The sequence below is a fragment of the Hyperoodon ampullatus genome (genome assembly GCF_949752795.1).
Source record: "Hyperoodon ampullatus genome assembly, chromosome: 11".
Taxonomy (NCBI): domain Eukaryota; kingdom Metazoa; phylum Chordata; class Mammalia; order Artiodactyla; family Ziphiidae; genus Hyperoodon; species Hyperoodon ampullatus.
Window position 1 is genome coordinate 100,633,069 of NC_136924.1, and position 23,145 is coordinate 100,656,213.

Genomic DNA, 23,145 nt, shown 5'->3' on the forward strand with positions numbered 1-23,145 from the left:
AACATTGACCCAGTAATTGTTTTCAGTTGAACTTTGATTGACTGGCATATTGTTGTGTATTCTTAGGACTGAACTGTTATTGAATTAAGTTGGATTACTCTGATGTTTACAATAATCACAAGAAAACATCTCTCCTTAGAACTCAATCTAGTTGCAGACTTTCTTCTAAATAATTCCTGACAGAATGCATATTTTGCTGATCTCATATCCAATGATATGCTGATCCATAACCCAATTTTGTGATGTCTTCTGAATGTCTGCCGTTTACATTTTAGGTATGTGATTTCATTTTAATTTGGTATCATTTGGGTTCCACTTTAATATAATCTCATAACAAAAGCTGTGTCTTTGTAGTAAAGGCTGTCTTATCCTAACAGTTATTTTTCTCTCAGAAGCAGTTCTGTTAATCACTGTTTTCATTCTTCATTGCTTTGTTGATAATCCAGTTTTCTTGTACTGGAGCTATATCCTCGGGTACCATGAAAACCATCTTCCAAGATGGCCCCAGAGCATCCTTACCTCTTGGTATTTGTGGCCTTGTGTAGTCTTGTGGCAGGGTTAGTCTTTGTGCACAGTAGAAAGTGTCAGATGTGATGGTATGTGACTTCTGAAGCTGGAACACAAGAGACATGGATGCCCTGCCTTGCTCTCCAGGGTCACCTGCTCTGAGGAGTGCCAGGTGCCATGTGGACAGGACCCTTGCCAGTGGTCATCACCAACTTGCCAACCATGTAAGAGGAGGCAGAGGACTGAATCCTGGCAGGCATCTCAGCTGTCCCCCAGGGAGAGAACCTGGAACCAGACTGTTAGGTTAAGCTGCTCTTGAGTTTCTGACCCACAGAAACTGTGTGAGACAAAAAATGTTCACTGTTCTTTTAAGCTGCTAAGTATTGAGGTAACTTGTTAAATTGATATAATAAATAGCTAACATGGGCACTTTATGTCCTAGGTACTAAAGTGATCTGCCACATACCTGCATTTTTCTTTTTCCTTTCAATTCACAGTTTGGTTTTCTCTGTTGATAGAACAGTAAGTGCTATTTGAATTTCTTTTACTCATGTTATCACTGCAGTAATTTTCAATCACTTGTTAGAGCTTTTGACAGTGTTTTCCGTAAGGATTCTGACAGGCTACGAACTAAGAGAAGAGTTATGAATTTATGTAAAACATGGTGTGTTGTATAGCCTTTTATAGATGCATTTCGTATGTAAAAACTTGAGTGGTGTCCAGTAGAAATACAACGTGAGCACACGTATAATTTTGCATTTTCTAATAGCATCATTAAAAAAAACGAAAAGGAAACAGATGACTTTAATTTTAATAATGTACTTTACTAAATCCAGTGTATCCAAAATATTACCATTTCAATATATAATCAATGTGAAGATTATTAATGAAATATTTTACATTCCTTTTTGGGGGAGGCAGTAAGTCTTTAGAATTTATAGCACATCTTAGTTTGGACACATTGTAAGTGCTCATTAGCTACATGTGGCTAGTGGCTGTGTTGCACTGGACAAGACAAATGAGAAGTTATGACTTTATTCCAGGCTAGCTGCAAATCAATAATGCGTATGAACAACAGAAATGAAGTTCTTGAACTTAACTTTAATCTCTATCTACATTTAGTTCCCATAAGTCATCTTTCTGCTTTCTGGATGCCTCAGAGCCTTCGAGCCTGTGGAGCATCCCAGGGATAGAAGGGATTAGGGATCTCGGAGGTTCTGTGTAGATTTCTCCAGGATTACAAACTTGAGTGGTGTGGTTGCCTCATGATTTATGTTGAAGATGGGTGAATGTGGACTTTTTGAAAGAGAAAGTCTAGTTAAGACTGTAAAGCACATTCAGGGCCTTAGGCTGTACTTGGTACGATCCCTCTCAGAGCCACCAAGGAGTACTTTCCCGGGGCTCAGCGCATCCCCTACTTCCTCGAGCCTGGGCCTGAGAGTGTACCGAGTCTGTTGTGTTTCACAGTTTCTGAAGTCCACCACTTTACCAAGTGACATTTTATTGCGCCACACATATTCAGAGAATATGGTGGTCACTGTCACTTCTGCTCAAAGTTAGGGCAGTGAACAGATGAGAGACTTTTCTCTTCAAACCAAAACACACTGTTAAGTATAGTATAGACGAGCAGTTTTATCACCAGAATTCTGTGTCAAACTCTATCACCGAAATCTACTCACTACTATTTTTATAGGTATGTGTATGTGTGTGTGTGTGTATGTGTGTATGAAACCATTTGCACAGAAAAGGGGATGGGGGTCCGTTTTGAAACCTCTTGGCTTGGGCCTCAGACCTTGGCTGTTGAGATGTTTAAGCTTTAGATATCTTCAGAATCTTTGGTTTAATAGCAGAACTTATGGCAACATTATCATTCCTTTAAAAAATGTTATTATTTGGAGTATCCCACAGTTACCTAAAGACTGGAAAGGAATTTATCATCATCATTTTGACCTACTCATGCAAATTATTGGCATGAAGAAATTCACAGGACTTTTAAAAAATTTTATTTTATTCAAGTCTAGTTGATTTACAACGTTGTGTCAATTTCTGCCATACAACAGTGACTCAGTTATACATGTACATTCTTTTCCATATTCTTTTCCATTATGGTTTATCAGAGGACATTGAATATAGTTCCCTGTGCTGTACAATAGGAGCTTATTGTTTATCCATTCTGTGTATAATGGTTTGCATCTGCTCATCCCAAACTCCCCATCCCTCTGTCTCCCATCCCCCCACCCCCTTGGCAACCACACGTCTGTTCTCTGTGTCTTCACAGGACTTTTGAAGAGAAAACTGAAGAGTACAGTGGCTTAAAATTCGTACATGTTGTTTTCTTAAACTTGTATTCCTTTTTGCCATTAGCACTGAGTTGTGACACATTTGTCCGGTCAGCTCTTCTCTTTCCATGATAAATAGTTAATAGGTTTAGAGTATCAGTATCTGAAATAGTCACCACATTTATAACTATTTCCAAAAGTTCTCTATATTCTTATTAATTTACTTGGCAGTGTGTGCTATTCTTTTAACATTTTAAATTTCATTTTGATTTTTTTCAGAGCAATATATATTTCTATCGTATACAAAGCAAGGCAGTACTGCACGGCTCATCTGCCTCGTTCTTGTCTAACCTTGATTCCTGCCCCTCGGAGATGACCACTTTCACCTATTTGGGTTGTTTCTTCTGTTGTTTACTTCCACTTTTTTATCGTTATTTGATTATTTTTCTCATTTGGACATTAGTTATGTGTTGACTTCTTATCCTGAGTGATGAGGAATTGGCTTTTTTACACAAGTCACCCCGCATTCTTCCCTCTCTGTCTTTCCAATATAGTTATATCAAGTTTTGCATTATTGTGACCAAGGCACGTACTGTATTACGACTTCATTTCCTTTATTGGACTCGTAGTTTTTCCTGGTGGTGGTAATTGGTTTGTTTGTTTGTTTTATTAGTTATTTGTATACATATCACCAGTTTATTCCCAAATTCCTTTCTCCAACCATGACATTCCTCCCACTATTGTTACTGTTGTAAAATACATCATCCCTTATTAATTAACCTCAGGGAATCTCTACATGCACTTTTTTCTTGGAAACATCTTTCCTGGAATTTCTTTCCTCTACTCCAAACTGTACTTATTCTCCAGGCTCGTTGTCACCTCCACAGTTCCCTTCACCATGCATTTGAGACAGAGCACAGACCTGGTAGCTCTCTGAGGGTCTGTGATGTGGGGTCAAGTTTTTCAGACTTTGCATTCCACCCTCACATTAGATTGGTAGTTTGGATGTAGAATTCTATATCAGAAGTCATCTTTCCCTCGGAGTTTTAAAGGCATCGCCTCAATTGTCTTCTAGTTTTCTGTGTTGCCATTAAAAATTCCACTGCCTTCCATTTTTTTATTCTTTGTGGGTGATCATTTTTGCCCTTTCTAAACTTTTTAAGATCTTTTCTTTTCTCTAGTATTCTAAACGTTACAAAAAAGTACCCATATTATAATCTAAGTGCAGAAAAATGTATTTAACCTTGAAGAAACAGTGAGGACAAGAAAGAATAATTATAAATATGACCTAGCAGTGTGGTTAGGGCTCCAATATTTGTAGAACTAAAAGGTTCTATTTATTTCTGGCATTGGCTCAATATTTTATTAAATGAAATAGATTCAAGGTTTTGTTCAGTACAAAGGAAACTTCCTTGGTTTGCCTTAGCAGATATCTGTTAAGATTCCAAAAACAAAACTAGAGCCAAATTTTATTCACTATATGGTTTCAGTAGTTGGACTTCGTTAAAGATGGTGGGGGGTATTTGATTTGCTATCTTCATTTTTCTCGTTACTGCCCTGGTTTAATATGATTTCCTTAGAGCAGATGGTCCCATACTTAGTTTTATACTGAGATGTAACATGACTTACAGTATCTCATAAAAATGATTCAACAGTCCTCTCCTTTTCTTTTTATTTGTGGTTTCACTTGGCTTCCGTTTTGCGTTTTTGTCATGGAGAAAGATTTTGAACCAGGCTTTGCCATTAGGTCCAGAAAACTTTTAAATAAATGACCTTGCACACACAGCTCATCTGGTAGACTCTGGTTTTAACACTGGTTTCAGGGAAACTTTCAGTATGAAAACCTGCACTGATCATCTGCCTTATGACAAATTACTAATTATCCTCGCTCTAAAAAAAAGTTTTATTGATAAAGCCTCAAAGCTGTTTTTTGGCCCATGCAGAAGAGCAAGTAAACTGTTTGCTTGAAATTGGGTTCCTGGGAAGTTATTTGGAATAACCCTCATTTTAGGTTAGGTTACCAGAAGCCTCTCAGGAGATCTCCAGAAGACAGTTTAAGGGTGAAGGATGCAATAGGCTGGATATAAACATAATACTGAGCTATTCACAGCTAATTGATAATGGGAAACATTTGTGTTTCTGTTTGCTTACAGGAATCTGTAATTCAGAATCCCGTGTTACTACAGATGTAGTTACTCATTAGAGGATTTGACAGAACTGCACCGATCATTGCATCCATTCCTTTCCACTTAATTCTTCTGTTACATTTCATTTTCTTTGAATCAAGAGAAACTATGTTGGACTTTGTTTTCACGGGAGTCATTCCTTGTCTCTCTCTGCTTGGCCTCGTTGTAGAAACCCTTATTGTACTCCGCTGTTAATGGCAAGCAAACTGGAAGCATTTAGATTTCAACAAAGAGCATTTTTTTGATGTAGCTAAACTGCCCTGCATAAAACAGAACCTTACTTAGGGACTAAATCAGAGTATTTTATAACATTATCTCCGAGAAGCATGAAAACTTAAAAAAAAAAAAAAAAACATACATCATCAAAATGTGAATATTCTTTTTCCTAAATCTTTTTTTTTAATTGAGAAAAATGGGAGAGAGCAAAAGATGTAACAACTTTTTATTAGGAAGAATGTTAAATAATAGATGCCATTCCATCAAAGTTGGGAGAAGAATCTGACTTACCTTTGAGAGATTTCAGTTCTAGATTTCTGAAGACAGAGTTGTCAAAAAAGGACTTTCTTGTACTTTGTGCTTATGAAAACTGAACTACAATAAGATCAAATAAGAGTTGCATAGATAAAAGACAAAATCCTTTGGTATCTTTTGCTGATATGAGTGTTCAGAAAGTTGGAGAATGAATGGACAAATCTTGTTCTTTGTTTCATCTATTAATAAAAGGCAGCTCTTTATTCTTGGTCTTCTGGTTCTATAAGAATTTAAAGAAGAAATGCTTAGAGTAATCTGATGAATCCAGTTCTTCATACTACTTGAAAACTGTTTCATTTTTTCTTCTTATTTTAAGATCGTCTGTCTTACATGATTTTAAAGTCCTGTAGGATTTTGTTTGTCTTTCTGGTAGAAATCCATATTTACCTCCCCAAAAGTTACTTCTTAGACTTGTGTAGAATATTAGGCCTAGTGGGTTTTGGTTGTCTAACCAAATTACTCATCCTTAGCCAGACCAGTTACTTATCACAGTTATTTTTAGTTTTCTTATATGAGATTGAGAGAAAACTTTACTCTCTTGAATTCATTAGGAAAAATCTCCTTTTGCATTTCTTTTTTAAAAAAATGAATTTGCCAGCAATTGTCTATATGTAGCATATAATCTGACTGATCATGCTGTTTACTTAACTTTTTCATCTAGGCTTAACTTTGCAGGGAGAGAGTGTTTAGCTATTGAGTCTTGTGACTTAGGCTTCATCAAAGCTGGCTCTCAGCCCAGTTTAGAGAGTAGTTCAAAAACAGCTTTGCATTTTTAAATAATCAAGCCCCTGCTGCCTATCTGCCTAACACAAACAATTTTCTTCTGTGTGTTATGGAGAAAGTCCATCACAGGTTTCTCTTGCTTAACTAACTTGACCCTTTGCTTTTAATAATATACTTCTTCAACCTCTTTACGTCTCTCTTCCCCTGTTTTATTCTTTCCTTTGTGTCCATATCTTTTTGGCCTAGATGTACTTCTGAAGGGAAGAACATTTTATAAGCACATAGCCCTTTCTTGATAAATGGGCTCTCCTTGAGTTAATTAGTCTCCTTCACCTGGTCTTCCGTCGTTTTCCAGGACAGTCTCCGTAAGAAGGATGACAGGATTGAAGAGCTGGAAGAAGCACTAAGAGAAAGTGTACAGATAACTGCAGAGCGAGAGATGGTGCTGGCACAGGAGGAGTCAGCCAGGACCAGTGCTGAAAAACAGGTCTGCGATTTTTTACAGTTACGGCAGTGCTGCTGGTTAAAGGAGGGTGAAGCCCAGCCAGTATGGCTTAGGTGAACAGTACATAATGTATGTTTGCAGGGTTTCAAAGCACTTCACCTAGTGTAAGTATTTAGAGTTAAATAAGAATTAAAACATAGCCATATTAAGAATTGATTCATGTTAATGCAGTCATTTGTGCGTTACATATTTGGGGCTGACTTGTATATATTGATGTTGTATATGCTGACACATCTGATGAGATGAAATTTAACTTGGCTGTCTGTCACCAGACTGAGCACAACCCTGCTTTTAAATTGAATGGGAAAACACAAACACTTCTGAGTCACAGATGTTGATTTAAATAGCAAAAGGTTTATTTATTTTATAGTCTGTCTTGTTCACAAGAGCCGTTAAAGTTACAACAAGTTGAGGTTGGTAACAGGTATGAAGGACATAGATGTCATGACACCTGGGAGTCCCAGATCAGCATCTCAATCCGGAGGTGACTTGTTAAAGAATTCTGCTGTTTCTGTTTGTTTTCTCTGTTTTTATATGTCTTTTTAGATTCTCTACCCTTGCTTTAAACTTTTTATTAGGAAGAATAACTAAAGGTGGGAGGTCTGAATGGAAGAAATAGTTTTAACAAGTGAAGGCTCTAATCTCAGTTCCCATTATAAGAGTGTCTTTTTTCCAGTGTTGTTCCCATCTCTGTATTGGAGAAACGTAAGTGCCAAACTATTTGTAAAAAGTGTTCAGTGAGAGGGTGACATGAATCTTTTGGGGAGCCCTTTGATCAGACCACCAGTGCTCTTGTGAGCTAGGGTAGCTCCATAGCAAGGAAGAAGGGTACCTTTCAAAGCAGACGTGTCATGGTGTGTACTACCAGGGAGTCCCCTCATAACTTAGATACAAGGATCTGGTTTCTTTAGTGTCAAGTGTGGAAAGACAAACTGACATTTATTAGCAAAGCTGAAGGAAAATTGATCTTTCCAGAATGAGTTTCTTTCAGTGCCCTATTCTTAGATAAATGTCTCGGTCCACTTTCTATTTGAATATTTATTAATGTACAGTTAAACAGAGCTTGGGTAGTGGAGAGCCTCAGAGAAGGGGTAGTGTCAACCATTGTTCCAGGGTAAAGAGGGATTTTTTTGTATCTTGATTTTACCTTTTTTACATTCTTCCCTCTATTTTCAAAATGTTCCCCATTTTGTCTTTCTGTAAAGATTTTTTTCTGCTTTGGGATCATTGTTTAGTGACAAGTCTTACATACCAGAGATCATGTAGAAATTTTGGCAATTAATAATAAATCATGTCATGGTATATAGACTGCTGTTACATGTTCTTTTTTAAGCTATTGTGTGAACTGTTTATAATTTGCTTTCTGGGGCTGATTGATTGATATTAATAAGCCATTTGTATTTTTATTTTATTTATTTTTCTTGTACTTTTTTTCACACACACACACACACACACACACACACACTGTATTTTATTTTTACAAGAGATAAATAGACTGACACCAAGCATTGTAAATGGATGACCACAACAAAAGCAACAATGATTGCAATTACCAAACACGAAACACACTCACACTATGTCGTAATATTGACATTCAGTCCAGGAATCCTCCACTGTAACAGCTCCTTTACTTTGCAGTGAAAATTGATTTGTATATTTTTTGCCTCTGAGTCCTTGTGGGATTTTTTTTTTAATTCAAACAGAAAGTCACAAAAATTATAATCATCCTCATCAGTTCACTCAGTCCCATGTAATTAATTTTTTTTTCATCTTGATCTTTTGTTAGCACTTTTATGAGTTCATCAGTTTTCCATTAGAGTTCTGAAAATGCTTATTCATTCAGTTCAGCAGTATAGTCAGTTACCAGAAACCTGTACTTGTCAGAGTCTTTTCTATGAATTCCTTGATGATGAAACCCTTTTATAGGAACATATTTGCAAAAGCATCAGAGTACACCAAGAACTGTCTGTAAATGACAAAAGACTTAAAAATGACCACAGTTAAAGATTTGATGAAAGTTCATAATAATGCAGTTGACAAGGAAATTTAGTTATTTCTGAGATATACATTTTAAAGTAATAACTAGAATTTATGACTTATAACATTATACCAGAACGTATAAGATTTTTATGAATTTCATGTAATGTCTGAAACATTTATATTAACATATTTCCATACAAATAACCCAAAGAAAGTTTAGTATTAGTTGTTTTGTTTGTTTGCTTTTTATACTGCAGGTTCTTATTAGTCATCAGTTTTATACACATCAGTGTATATATGTCAATCCCAGTTGTCGGATTCAGCACACCACCATCCCCACCCCCCGGCCGCTTTCCCCACTTGGTGTCCATACGTTTGTTCTCTACATCTGTGTCTCAACTTCTGCCCTGCAAACCGGTTCATCTGTACCATTTTTCTAGGTTCCACATACATGCATTAATATACGATATTTGTTTTTCTCTTTCTGACTTACTGCACTCTGTATGACAGTCTCTAGATCCATCCACGTCTCAACAAATGACTCAATTTTGTTCCTTTTTATGGCTGAGTAGTATTCCATTGTATATATGTACCACAACTTCTTTATCCGTTCGTCTGTCGATGGGCATTTAGGTTGCTTCCATGACCTGATTTTGTAAATAGTGCTGCAGTGAACATTGGGGTGCATGTGTCTTTTTAAATTATGGTTTTCTCAGGGTATATGCCCAGTAGTGGGATTGCTGGATCATATGGTAATTCTATTTTTAGTTTTTTAAGGAACCTCCATACTGTTTTCCATAGTGGCTGTATCAATTTACATTCCCACCAACAGTGCAGGAGGGTTCCCTTTTCTCTGCACCCTCTCCAGCATTTGTTGTTTGTAGATTTTCTGATGATGCCCATTCTAACTGGTGTGAGGTGATACCTCACTGTAGTTTTGATTTGCATTTCTCTAATAATTGGTGATGTTGAGCAGCTTTTCATGTGCTTCTTGGCCATCTGTATGTCTTCTTTGGAGAAATGTCTATTTAGGTCTTCAGCCCATTTTTGGATTGGGTTGTTTGTTTTTTTGATATTGAGCTGCATGAGCTGCTTGTATATTTTGGAGATTAATCCTTTGTCAGTTGCTTCATTTGCAAATATTTTCTCCCATTCTGAGGGTTGTCTTTTCGTCTTGTTTATGGTCTCCTTTGCTGTGCAAAAGCTTCTAAGTTTCATTAGGTCTCATTTGTTTATTTTTGTTTTTATTTCCATTTCTCTAGGAGGTGGGTCAGAAAGGATCTTGCTGTGATTTATGTCACAGAGTGTTCTGCCTATGTTTTCCTCTAATAGTTTTATAGTGTCTGGCTTTACATTTAGGTCTGTAATCCATTTTGAGTTTATTTTTGTGTATGGTGTTAGGGAGTGTTCTAATTTCATTCTTTTACATGCAACTGTCCAGTTTTCCCAGCACCACTTATTGAAGAGGCTGTCTTTTCTCCACTGTATATTCTGGCCTCCTTCATCAAAGATAAGGTGACCATATGTGCATGGGCTTTCTATCCTGTTCCATTGATCTGTATTTCTGTTTTTGTGCCAGTACCATACTGTCTTGATTACTGTAGCTTTGTAGCATAGTCTGAAGTCAGGGAGCCTGATTCCTCCAGCTCCGTTTCTCTTTCTCAAGATTGCTTTGGCTATTTGGGTCTTTTGTGTTTCCATACAAATTGTGAAATTTTTTTGTTCTAGTTCTGTGAAAAATGCCATTGGTAGTTTGATAGGGATTGCACTGAATCTGTAGATTACTTTGGGTAGTATAGTCATTTTCACAATGTTGATTCTTCCAGTCCAAGAACATGGTATATCTCTCCATCTGTTTGTATCACCTTTAATTTCTTTCATCAGTGTCTTATAGTTTTCTGCATACAGGTCTTTTGTCTCCTTAGGTAGGTTTATTCCTAGGTGTTTTATTCTTTTTGTTGCAATGGTAAATGGGAGTGTTTCCTTAATTTCTCTTTCAGATTTTTCATCATTAGTGTATAGGAATTCAACAGATATCTGTGCATTAATTTTGTATCTTGCTACTTTACCAAATTCATTGATTAGCTCTAGTAGTTTTCTGGTAGTATCTTTAGGATTCTCTATGTATAGTATCATGTCATCTGCAAACAGTGACAGTTTTACTTCTTCTTTTCTGATTTTGATTCCTTTTCTTTTTCTTCTCTGACTACCGTGGCTAAAACTTCCAAAACTATGTTGAGCAATAGTAGTGAGAGTGGGCAACTTTTCTTCTTCCTGATCTTAGTGGAAATGGTTTCAGGTTTCCACCATGGAGAACGATACTGGCTATGGGTTTGTCATATATGGCCTTTATTATGTTGAGGTAAATTCCCTCGATGCCTACCAACTCTTTAACTTATGATGCGATACCAACTCTAACTTATGATGCCAAAAAATCATATATCAAGATCCTAGTTACATAAACTCTTTAAGAGGTGTACAAACACAGTCATTGTGGAAGACTCCTGGTCTGGGGGAGGGTGGGCAGATTAGGCTGAGTACCTCATATACTGGCAGTGGAGGTGGAGAAGAGTGAATGGGTTTAGAATGGAAACAGAGCTAAAAAGATTTGATGAATTACATGTATGGGTAAGGGTGAAAAAGAAGCAAAAATGATCCTCTGATTTCCGACAGGACGCCTGAGAGGTGGTGGTTCCATTTTCTGAGATGAGAATGCCTTAGCAAAAAAACTTGTTCAGGATAAGAACTAAGAAATTGTGCTGAAGAATGTTAGCTGTATTAGTAGTAGTAGTAGAATTGCTACCACGTCAGGTTTGTACTTTCAGCCCAGTTCTCTCTTCTGAGATCCAAACTAAGTCTACTTCATATCTATTTTGTATCTTTACTCCAGTATTTCATTGAAATCTCAACCTGAAACCATCCAAATTCAGAACTCTTTATTTCTTAACCTCAAACCAGTTTTTCCCTCAGGCTTTTTCATCTCATCTGAGAAAACACTCTTATCCTACAAAGCTGAAATTAGCATCATCAGTGTTAGGAGAATCAAGTCGAAGAAAGGCAGAAGTGATACGTTAGGTACAGAGATTTTATACTGTGACTCTCTAGTTCAGAAGGCCACTGCAGAACTTTAGGGAAACTATAGTACCTGGTGGCTAGAAAAGTGGGTTCTCAAGTTGGAAGCCTTGGTTGGAATTATGGTTCCATCACTTACAAATTGTGATCTTGGGCGAGTTATTTCTGTGTCAGTTCTTGAGCTGTCAAAGAAACTTGGTACTGGTATATAGTGCTATAAAGGTGCTGGCATAATGTAGTATATCTGCCACATGAAGAGAGGTTGTTGTATGTGTAAAGAGAGTAGTAGTCAGTCAACATTAGCTACTACTGATACTTCTCTTGTTACCACCACTGCCCTCGATAGCTCCAAGGGGAGGACTGGTCCAACCTGGCTAGGCCCCAGAGAAACTTACTATCTATAGACCCTACCTGGTTGATTCGGTACCAGTGATGACATGCTTATTGTTAAAAGTTCCCAGTTACATATATATGAAGTTTTGATTCCTGTGAATTGAGGAAATCCTTGTCCTCTCCCCTTGCCTGGCCTAGAATTTGTAGGATCTACATCAACTGAGGATGCCACAGCCAGCTAACAAGTTGCTCAGGTGGGCATGGTTTTGGTCATTGGGTTGTTCATTCTCTGAGAGTGTGTCTTAGGTCAGTGCAGGATCGTAGTCTGTCCATTATTTTCCAGTTTACTTTTAGGTTTTCCTCATGAAGATAGTTTGGGTAGCTTTAGTAAAGGACTAGAAATGTGTACTGTGAAATCCTACCCTAATGCTAAATATTTTTCAGTTTTACAAAGTTGTGTATTCTGTGGGTTCCTTTAGGAAGGAGAAAAGAAAAGAATACTTTTTTAGCACTATTTAAAGCAAAATATGGATTTTAGAACATTATGCTTATACCTTATTCCTAGAAATAAGAAGATACAAAATATCTAGGATTTAAAAAATTTGTGTTTGATCCTCATAACCTTAAATTACAATTGGAAATATCTGTTTGAATTTTCATGACTTTTTTTTCCCCTTAAACACATAGATGTACACACACACACTTCCTGTGTACTGAAAGTACCTAGAAAACAGATTTTTTTTTCAGTAGCAGTGTACACTCTTGGTGCTCACATGTGGTATCCAAATCCCATTCCCTATTAAAAGGATTTGAATTCTAAACAGAGGTTACTTTTTCACTTTTTTTTTTTTTTTTTTTTTTTTTTTTGCGATACGCGGGCCTCTCACTGCTGTGGCCTCTCCCGTTGTGGAGCACAGCCTCCAGACACGCAGGCTCAGCGGCCATGGCTCACGGGCCTAGCCGCTCCGTGGCATGTGGGATCTTCCCAGACCGGGGCACGAACCCGTGTCCCCTGCATCGGCAGGCGGACTCTCAACCACTGCGCCACCAGGGAAGCCCACTTTTTCACTTTTGACATAAATTCTGTGGATATACATTTTTCATTACAAGTGCTTGATGGTTACTGAAGCCTCTGAAGTCTTTATAGGAGCACTATCCAGTAGAACCTGGAGACACTGGGTATGTCTTATAAGATGTGAGTAAGATGACAGCCCAGCCACATGTTCCAGTTGAATACATCAACTGTGGCTAGAGCCCCGGCAGGACTGAGTTTTTATATTTATTTAATTAATCTGTCCAGTGGTCAGTGTATCAGACAGCTGGATTCTCTGATGTGTTAGATGGATGGATAAATACATAGACACACATGTACTTAGCAGCTCTGACTTAGTTTTTTTCTCCTGAGCCTGTCAGAGTTGTAGAAATGAAATATACAAGTACATGCACTTTTTTGCTTGTCCTTGGTCCTTTTTTCACTTTTGTTTTTGGGAAAACGTCCGTGGTCTACATGTTTGTCAAAAGTAATTTTTCCTTTAAGAAATAATGGGGAAATATGAGCTGTCATAATCATGTGTGTTTCCCCATATTCATATAACTAGACACTTAAATTTATAGCATGAGCATTAGAGTTAGTGTCAGAAAAAGGAGTAGAATAAGTTATACGAGTGAGAAGGAGGTGTCTGTCCACCAGGAGTATGTGCCACCCCAGCATTGTTAAGAGTTTAATGGCCTCAGAGATATCACCTATTTCATTTATTCCATTGTTCATTTAATTAATTTTATTGAGAGGCTGCTATGTTCTAGAAGCTGTGACTATTTTTGTGAGCCAGACAAAATGGTCCCTTCTCCTAATGGCGTTTATATGTTAGGGAGATCTGGTGATCACAGATTTAAACATATTCTTTAAAGTGGTGCCACAAACAAATAATAGTCCTGTATAGTGTTTTATGAAAGAGTATAACAAGAGGACCTTATTTAGAATGAATGGTCAGGGAAGGCATCCCAAAGGCATTGATGCTTAAACTGAGACATGGAAAAGTATACAGGACTTAGTGAGATTAAGAATGGCCAGAGGTTTACCTCCGGGGGAACCACGGTGTGTGGACACCCTGATGGAAGAGCGAGGCGCAGTCAGAGAACCAAAGGAAAACCGGTAAGTGGAGAGGAGTGAGTAGAAGCGAGCTGGTGGCTGCACGCGTACGTAGGCGAGTTGGTAAATAAACAAGTGAGAACAGATGGTCTGACATGAAACTGGAGAGGTAGGAAGAAACCAGATTGCGGTTTAAATCGTTTCAAACACAAGAGTGATGAAAATCCATTTTAGGTTTTGAGAGACTCTTCTGGCAGTTATCTGAAGAATAAATAGAGAGCAAGGGTAGGAGGGCCGTGCCTGTCAGGAAGATACTGCATGATGCAAGGGCGTGGGAGGGTGTTGGCTGCTTGGAGGTGGGATGAGCAGGGTCTGCTGCTGGTCTGCGTGGGGAAGGTTAGGGAGGAGGATGTGGGGTCCGATGCCCACCTTTTCTACCATGACGGTGTAAGTGGAGGGTGGTGGTGTTTATTCAACTCTGTGGAAGCCGGGGGAGGAGTTTAAGGTAGGGGCTCAGCTTTGTACATATTAAATTGGAAGTACCTGTGTCCTATTTCTCATGATGTCAAGCAGGCAGTTGGATATACAGGTTTAGCTCAGAAGAGTGCTCTGAGCCCAGAATATAAAGTCGGGAGATGAGGTATGGCTGGCTTTTCTTTCTTCACTTTAGCTTTGTGTTTGCCATTCACAACATACAAGCCTCTTCCAGTTAACCTCAAATGCACATAAACTGAGAGAGTACCTGTTTACTCTGTATATTTCTGCAAAGTAAGCTTTTGATGACTCCATGAATATGTGCCTGGCTTATTACCAGAAAATGTGGCACACAGGAAGTGTACGTAACATCTTTCTCTTAATACAACTACTGTTTGAGATACTAACTTTACTGATTACCTGTTAACTGCCAGTCACCACGATAATGCTTTCTCAGTAGTCTTGTTTAATCATTTCAGTAATAAAATCTTGGGTGTATTTAATATTTCTTGGATAGAAAAAGAGCATCAGTGCTCACTGGGTCCTTTTTCAGAAGGGTGAAGACTGGTTTGCATTTATGAAACTGCATTTCCCTCTATATGAAGCAGTGTCTTCATCTTTGCCCTTTTCTCTTGTCTGCATAAATCCCACTTCTCCTTCCATACAGCCCTCTCTGACCTTCCAAGTCTGAGTTACGTGTCTCCCCCATGTTCTGCAGCAGCATCCTGTACTGTTTGTTTTACTGTGTTGTTATGACTTATTTACTGTCACCGAAGAGACTCTCTGTCTTCTCTAGAAGAAAGAAAGCTCCGTGAGGGCCAGGCTGTGTCTTGTTTACTGTTGTATCTTTGATACCTACCGTCACGTCTGATACATAGTAGCAATCAATGAATATTTTTTGAGTGCATGAGTGAATGAATGAAGTTTAATTCTGACCACCTGAGTGTCTATACCCCTAATAACAGCAGCATCACTTTATTTACTAAACAATTTAAAGTTTCATGGTAAGTTTATGATTTTTACAGACATTATCAAACATTTTTTTTAATTAATACATGTTTTATTCTTTGCTACAGTTCCTTTCCATAGGATTTAATGAAGCGCTTTGTCATCTGATCAGAAAAACTCAAAAGATTTCAGAACTGTAGATTTAAAGACTTAGAATAGATATCGTTATTTGAGTGTAATTTACCTTTTTTTTGTTGCTTGAGTTTAAAGCATGGTAGCCAGAATGGAAAAGTAAAATTTAGGAATCATCATTGGGATTCCTGTGACCTACCTTCAGTGGGAAATAGAGGACTTGTGTTTCCTGGGATGAACATGCAGCACTAGCCACACTGAGGTTGGTCTGAGAGCCCCTGGGAGCTAAACGTCTTGTGTACATCTGGTCTTCTGCTCTGACAGCAGCAAGCCATGTTCATAAAAACATGTGAAAGCTCAAAACATTCTACATAACAGGTATAAACTATGGTCAGATTAGTATGAAAATCTTTTTGTTCTTACCCTGTTTTCCTTCCAGTGGGATTAATACTTCTGATCATCATTGGTAAATTTAACATTTGATTTTTCAAGATTGGTATCATCTCTCCCCACCTTAAAAATAGATTTGTAATATTATTAAGATTGTTTCCTTTTATATAGTGCTATCATGGGCTATATTTATAGCTTATAGAAGTTTCTTAACACATGTTAAATTGTTTTTCTTTACTTATCCTTTTAAGTCTTAAACTGATTTCTGTGTCAGGAGTGGTGGGGATTTTTGACTTGAGTAGCTGAGCAGTCTAAAAGCATTACAAATGCAAACATGTGTCTCAGAACTATAGGGAATCATTGTCTTACATAAGAAAGTCTAGTTGTAAGTTAGCAGTGTAAACTGTGCTTTTAAAGCAGTTTACTGATTTCTGCAGAAGTCATCATTTTTCATCAGTGCAAAGATTGAAGATACTGTTGTTATGAAACATTTTATTGATAAACATATGGAAAGTACATTTTTAATATTCAAGGATCCGAGGAGATGTGACAGTTAACTTCACAGCCGTCATCTCTTTGCCATTGTGTAATCACTTGAGTATTTAAATCAGGCTCTGTCAAGAGGAGCCTAGTAAGTTTCACTGTGGACTCTTGCTCTCATGTCAGTGAGTTTGAATCTCCTTTGTTATGGTGACTGGTTATGAAATCAGTCACTTGACAGACCCTGAAGTGAGACTGCTGGAAATACGTCATGTCTGCCTTCACGGTGACAGCTGGCTACAAAACAAACCCCACCAGAGCCTTTCTGCAATTGACAAGGGACTTCAAAGGCCAACAGGGCTGCCACTTCAAAGAGAGTTCTGCCATCTCTGGCTTGTTGAAAGAAGAAGTTAAATGGCTGTACCCGGCCATAGCAGAAATCTCCATGTTTAGACTTCTCCTCCTTTTGATCTTAGAGAGATGTATGAAATGGGCTTCAAGTTAAAGGAATGATACAGTCTGCGGTAACGGCGACCCAATATTATTCTGCATTTCAATCCACTTATTAATGGAAATTACCCAAATATGTTCAAATAACAGCATGTCTAAAAACTCAAATGTCTCAGACAGCGAATGTTCAAAAGAAGAGTTGAAACTGTGTGAATGTTGTAGCCACCTTCACAAGTGCAAAATAAGTCAGATGGTGAATTAAAATGAAACTCTCAGTGTTTTAAAAGCACTCCTTCCGTTTCTGCATGTAATTTTTACCCCGTTTAGTAAAATCAAGCTCTGAATGTTGATAGTAAGAATGAGAGACAACTAAAGCCTATAATCTCAAGGCCAATTTTCATGGTTTAAACTGACATTTCTCTGTTTTTAGTAACTCTGTACTTAAAAATTTAAACAACTTTGTACTATTCAAAATCTTATTCATCCAGTTATGCTGGATACACTTTTGAATTAATTACTTCATCTTTGTATTAAACAAGCAAGCAGAAGTCTCAGAGTTTTAATACAACTTTTAATAGAAGATCAGAATACTAAACAAGCATCTTCAAGAATAACAAGGAAAAGGCAGCAACATGAATTCCTTCAGTTAGAATGGCATGACCTTTTCTTAATTACATGGTTTTCCTCTTATCCTATGTATTATAGAAGGATGAAGCTAAAAATCCTTAAAATTCTTTCACCCTGAACTTCTATTTTCTTATTTCCTTCTTACATAAAATAAAAAAAGTTTGACTTGCCAGAAGCTTGGGCCAGTATAACTTCCTCTATAATTTTGCCAGATGGGGTCACTAGACAACAGCTAAAGAAAGTCTGAAAGAAAACTGAAGCCTCCAGGAAGTAACCACATGCAATGGTTATGACAAAAAAGCAAACCAAAACAAAACAAAACCCCTATATTCATCAGTAGTTCGTAAAGTAGTTCTTAAAATAGTACACTTCTGGTTGTCTTTTTGGTTAGTTTCTTACTTTTGAAAAGTTTTGAAAAAATAGTACATAATTATGTTATCCTGGAACTTCAGGAAATATCTGTGTCTCTGAATTTCAGGTTGATTTTTTCTTTTTATTTAACAAAAGGGCCACATCTGTGTTTTCAAAAGTTAAAATCAGATGAAAAAACTAACTGCAGTGGAGAAGAAATAAAACCTTGGCACACCCCAAAATGAACCACACAGTTGAATGCCGGAGTCTGTAGATGCTGGTTTTCAAAGTAGGTGTGTTTTTATACTTGTGTCTACAGTGTGTAACCACTGCCACACTGGGAAGTGCTTTTGGAATCTTTGTGGCAGATCTGTAACAGATGATGTTTAGTTTGCTTGTAATGGTTCTTGGGGTGTCTGGCCCTTATTCTGTTACCTCCTGCTGTGCAGTTTGAGAAACCAAGTTATTGATGATAGAGGCAGTCATCCAGGATACGGCTGAAGGTGGAATCGTGGGAGCCAGATGGCTTCCTGCTGATCTTTATATGCAGTTTATGTTCTCCTTGGCTGTGCCTTCCTGGATGTTTTTAGTGAAACATATTTTCCTAGAGAAATCTGCACAACGGCACTTATCCTACACAGCAGATAGTTCTCGTGTGTGGCGTGGCCCAAGCTCTGCGTTGGTGCTCCTGTGTCTCTACCTCTGACCTCCACCCTCTTTAGTGAATTAACGAAGAGGCAGTGAGGGTGGGTGTGAAGGGCTTTGAGCCAGCATCAAGTGACGTGGGTTCGGTTTCTTCTGTTTACTAACTGTGATGTAGGGCGAGTTTCATAGTCTTTCTAGGGCTCTGTACTCTCACCTGTGTGGAGTAACTTATTCCCCCACAAGTGTTTTGGTAGCCTCTAAAGGCAGTACACAAATGTTCAGCCTCATTTACTATGGCCAGACCAGAATAATCCTGTGTGTGTATGTGAGATACTTATGAGTTCCCTCTTGGTATCCTTGGGTTGCCAGACATTAAATCCCACACTTTTACTTAATATACTTTTGATAAGGTCAAATAACTGTCATTGGTCAATATTTTCTTTGTAACCATTTTTCAGGGGTTATATTGAAATATGTTTTCCCCACAAAATGTATCTCTAATTAATGAAATGTCACTTTTTTACTTTAGCAATGCAAATGAGGATTAACATTTCCAGTTAAAATGCCAGTAAGTTTTTGGTTTCATTGTTGAAAACTTAAGGAAACAGTCTGAAGCTGTTTTATTCAAATTGTTCATTTGACCTTAGAGGAAGGGCTTGAGCCTTAAATGCTCTCTTCCCTGTTGGTGACTTCATGCTAGTGAGAGGACTGCTGTTTTCTGTAATAAAGGTGAATTAAGGTTTTCTCCAAATAACCAAATACATAATTTTAACTAAGGAAATTTCTTTCCAAAACCTAGGCAACTTATACAGCCCTCCTATCATGTACTGTATCCTGTTACCTTGACTTCCCAGCAATGCAGAAACAGTTTTTTTTTCAGGAGGGAACTTACCAGAGCTCGAAGTTCAAGGGAAAATCTTGTCATTCCTCCTCTTTTTGTATTTCTTTTCCTGAGTTACCCAGATGCAGAAAAGTGCAAAATGATAGTTGTCCCATCTTCTTCGCTGGAGAAAGAAAATGTGATGTTATTTAGATTATTTCTGTCCTTCTTTCTTATAGGCATAGAATAGGAGCCGTGGAGTTTATGTGGACCTAGGAAATTATTAATTTTATATTTTACTTGAGTCTGGTACAACCTGTTTGTTGCTAAGATAAGCAAATTATAGGAGACATTAATCAAGTAACAGTCTCTGGAAAAAATAGTTTTCAGTGCTTAATTCAGATTTTTTACCTTTTAGTTTTGATGCTGTGTTACCAAGAAATCACCTAAGGAGAATTGGCAGTGAGATAAACATTGGCCCTTCCAAAGCCTCTTTCCACCCTCAGTCACTCAGATGATGAGAGTCCTACCAGTAGGGGGACATGTGCTTTGCTTTGAAAATGTGCACCCACATTTTATTGGTGTCTGGTTTTTCAAGCTCCACTTTGGAGTGATGAGTGCTTATTATAGGATTTATCTACCCAAGCCCTATACGTTGGTTTAAAAAAAAAAAAAAAAGGAAAATTGAGATGGCTTGAAAAAGAAGCATTTCTTTCACATTTTTGTGTTTCCACTCTTTTAAAATTGATCTTCAGTTGAAGATTTGTTACCACAGCGCAATGTTACTGGAAACTTAAAGGCAGCTACCAGTGAAGGAATACAGCCAGTCAGTGTGAACTTAGCGCCCCTGCATGTCAGCCTTAACTGTGTGGGTACTTGTGAGCCACATGCATTGTTAAGCATTATTAAGTGTCTTAAGGGAATGTGAAGCATATTTTGAGGGACGGTAAAAACACTTTGTAAATTCTTCACCCATGGAGCACATTAATTATTAAAAGTGTCATTTGCTGATTTTATTTGGCATTGTCGAATATTGGAGAAATCCAACTGTATATAAAAGGTCAAGAAATCTAGTGGCTCCCAAAGTTGAACTGTGGTTTCTGTGGTTTTTTTCTTCAGTACTGTTATCTGTGACTTCTACCCATGTTTGGGTTCTTCTTTATAAAGTCCAGAATGAAAGATAAGAGTAGTGCCTGACAGTCCCTCAGCCTAACATTATTCTGCTAAATTCAGTGGTATCTGTTACCATTAGGTTACCTCAAGAATCACTTATATCTTATTTTCAATAAACAGAATAGAGAGTTATAATCAACACTGTCATACGTCATATGCATTCAAATGGGGACTAAAGAAACCAAACTAGTTAAATTCTTATTTTAGGGGCATCTGATTCATTTTGAAGTGCCCACTCTCTTCAGCGCACCTATTGGAGTTCATTATTTTGCTCTGCCTTTCATCCTGCATTTTAGCCGACGTTGCCCCCCACCCCCAGAAGCCCCCGAGCGTCCCCGCTCTGCACCGTCGTCCCCGTATTGTTCAGTGCTTTCTTGCCCTAACCCAGCTCTTCCACTCTTCTCATCCCTTTTACATTTCCTGCTACGTCACCAGAATTCACAGATTCATCCGTCTCCATTTATTCACCCGTTCAACAAATACTCATTGAGTATCTGCCCTGTGCCTGCCCCTGGCACGTACATTCTTATTTTACTTCTTGGACCATGTTCACCTTCTCTGCCCGAAGTAATCTGGCCTCTCCCCTGGAAACTCCCCACAGCCCTTCCTGGTGGTCCGTAAATGTTAATTCCGTCTTGCTTCCTGTAACCCTTCAGACCACGGGTCCATCACACCCATGTAAGAGCCTCTGCTTCCTCAGGGCTCATGCTGTTCACCTGTAGCGTGAAGCTTTTCGCTGCAGACTTTTGCTGCCTCACCAGCTTCAGCATCTGTGTGGATAACCCGCTTGTCTCTCCTCTCTGCTTCCTGGCCCGAGAGGTCGCCGCCTTTCTTCATTCCATATCTGGCGTCCTAGACCTTGCTACCCCAGTCCACCTCCTGCCCACTCATTACAGCGTCCTCCTCTCAGATCACACTTCCCTGTCATTTCAGCTTTCAGGTTTCCACTGCAACTATCTTTCTTGGGTTGCCTTGTCTCTTTTTGCTTTGTACCAATCCACTGGCCCTGGCTTTGTGTCGCTCTCTGTTCAGCTTAGATTCCTTGGCCCATTATTTTAGTCATTCTGATTTTAGCATTCTAAATCATCTCGCTCCTCTGTTTGGTCACATCCTTTGGTACCTCTGTTGCTCTGGGGACCCCTCGTATGGCCTGCACAGCCCTGCATCTGCCCGCTTCCTCCTTTCCTGCCATGTGTGCCCCCTCCTTCCCCTTGATCTCAGGGCTTGTGATACTTTCATCCTTTTCATCTTCTCTTGTAGGTGTATGCATTCCCACTTCAGGGTTTCTAAACTTGCTGGGCCCTGGAGCTGGAATGCTCTTTTCCTCCCCACCTGCTCCTTGACTTTCTTGGGGAAACCTTCTCTAGGCCCCCAAAACATAGATCAAAGCCTCATGTTACTTATTCTTTTTTTTTTTTTTTTTTTCGTTACGTGGGCCTCTCACTGTTGTGGCCTCTCCCGTTGTGGAGCACAGGCTCCAGACACGCAGGCTCAGTGGCCATGGCTCACGGGCCCAGCCGCTCCGCGGCATGTGGGATTTTCCCGGACCGGGGCACGAACCCGTGTCCGCTATATCGGCAGGCAGACTCTCAACCACTGCACCACCAGGGAAGCCCTCATGTTACTTATTCTCATGGAGTCTTGTTCTTCCTTCCTTGTTCATGATTTATGATTATACATTTACAAATATTATTAGTTAATGACTGTATCTCTACATGGAGCACTAGGGAAGCACATGTATTTCTGTTAAGCCCTGGTGGTATAATACACAGTGCCTGGCACATGGAGGGAGTTAAGTACCTGAGGGGGTGGGGAGCAGATGGGAGAGAAGGGAGAGAAAGGAGGGATAGAAAGATGCAAAAGTGGGCACAGGCACACTCCCCAGAGGGATTCATTAGATGCAGTTGTGGGAGGCTGTTTTAGGACTTTTTGAACACTGATACATTGTAGCAAAGCAGCATTAACTGTGAACAGCGGTGGAATGACCGCCTGGTTGGAACCCTAACTCTGCCTCCTCCGGCTGTGTGACCTGGGGTAAGGCACTTAAACTCTCTGAACCTGCTTCCTCCTCTGTAAAACTGACGCTAACAATAATGCCACCTCATAGGATCCTTGTGAGGATGATGAGACAACATATGTAAAAGGCTTAGCGCATTCAAATAATGTAAGTCGCTCTTATTATTATTGTAATAGCTATAGGTATTCCATATTCATAAAATACTGCACTCTTGGTATATACCTGGTCAAAGAATTACCATGCTTTGACAAAGAGAACATATGGGGATAAAGAGAAGATTTCTAGTATAAATACTAGCATAAATCTCTTGGGAATTCTGTGAATTCAAATTCTCATTAGCAGTGGTTGTGAGGTACCTAAAGCAGTTTGTTAGGAGAAGGTAGGGGAATGTATGTATGTAGGTATGTATGTAAGTTCTCATTAATACTTCAGA

General features: G+C 38.7%; 1 protein-coding gene across 2 annotated transcripts in view; it reads left to right on the top strand.

Moving 5' to 3' along the window:
- ERC1 (ELKS/RAB6-interacting/CAST family member 1) overlaps nucleotides 1-23,145 on the top strand; it is a gene marked incomplete at both ends in the record, with an annotated part of 344,584 nt that overhangs the window by 144,917 nt on the left and 176,522 nt on the right. For both annotated transcript variants that reach the window (XM_079715876.1, XM_079715877.1), the window contains one exon: nucleotides 6,582-6,713. In XM_079715876.1, the coding sequence (XP_079572002.1) occupies nucleotides 6,582-6,713 (132 nt within the window). The remainder of the gene's footprint in view (nucleotides 1-6,581; nucleotides 6,714-23,145) is intronic.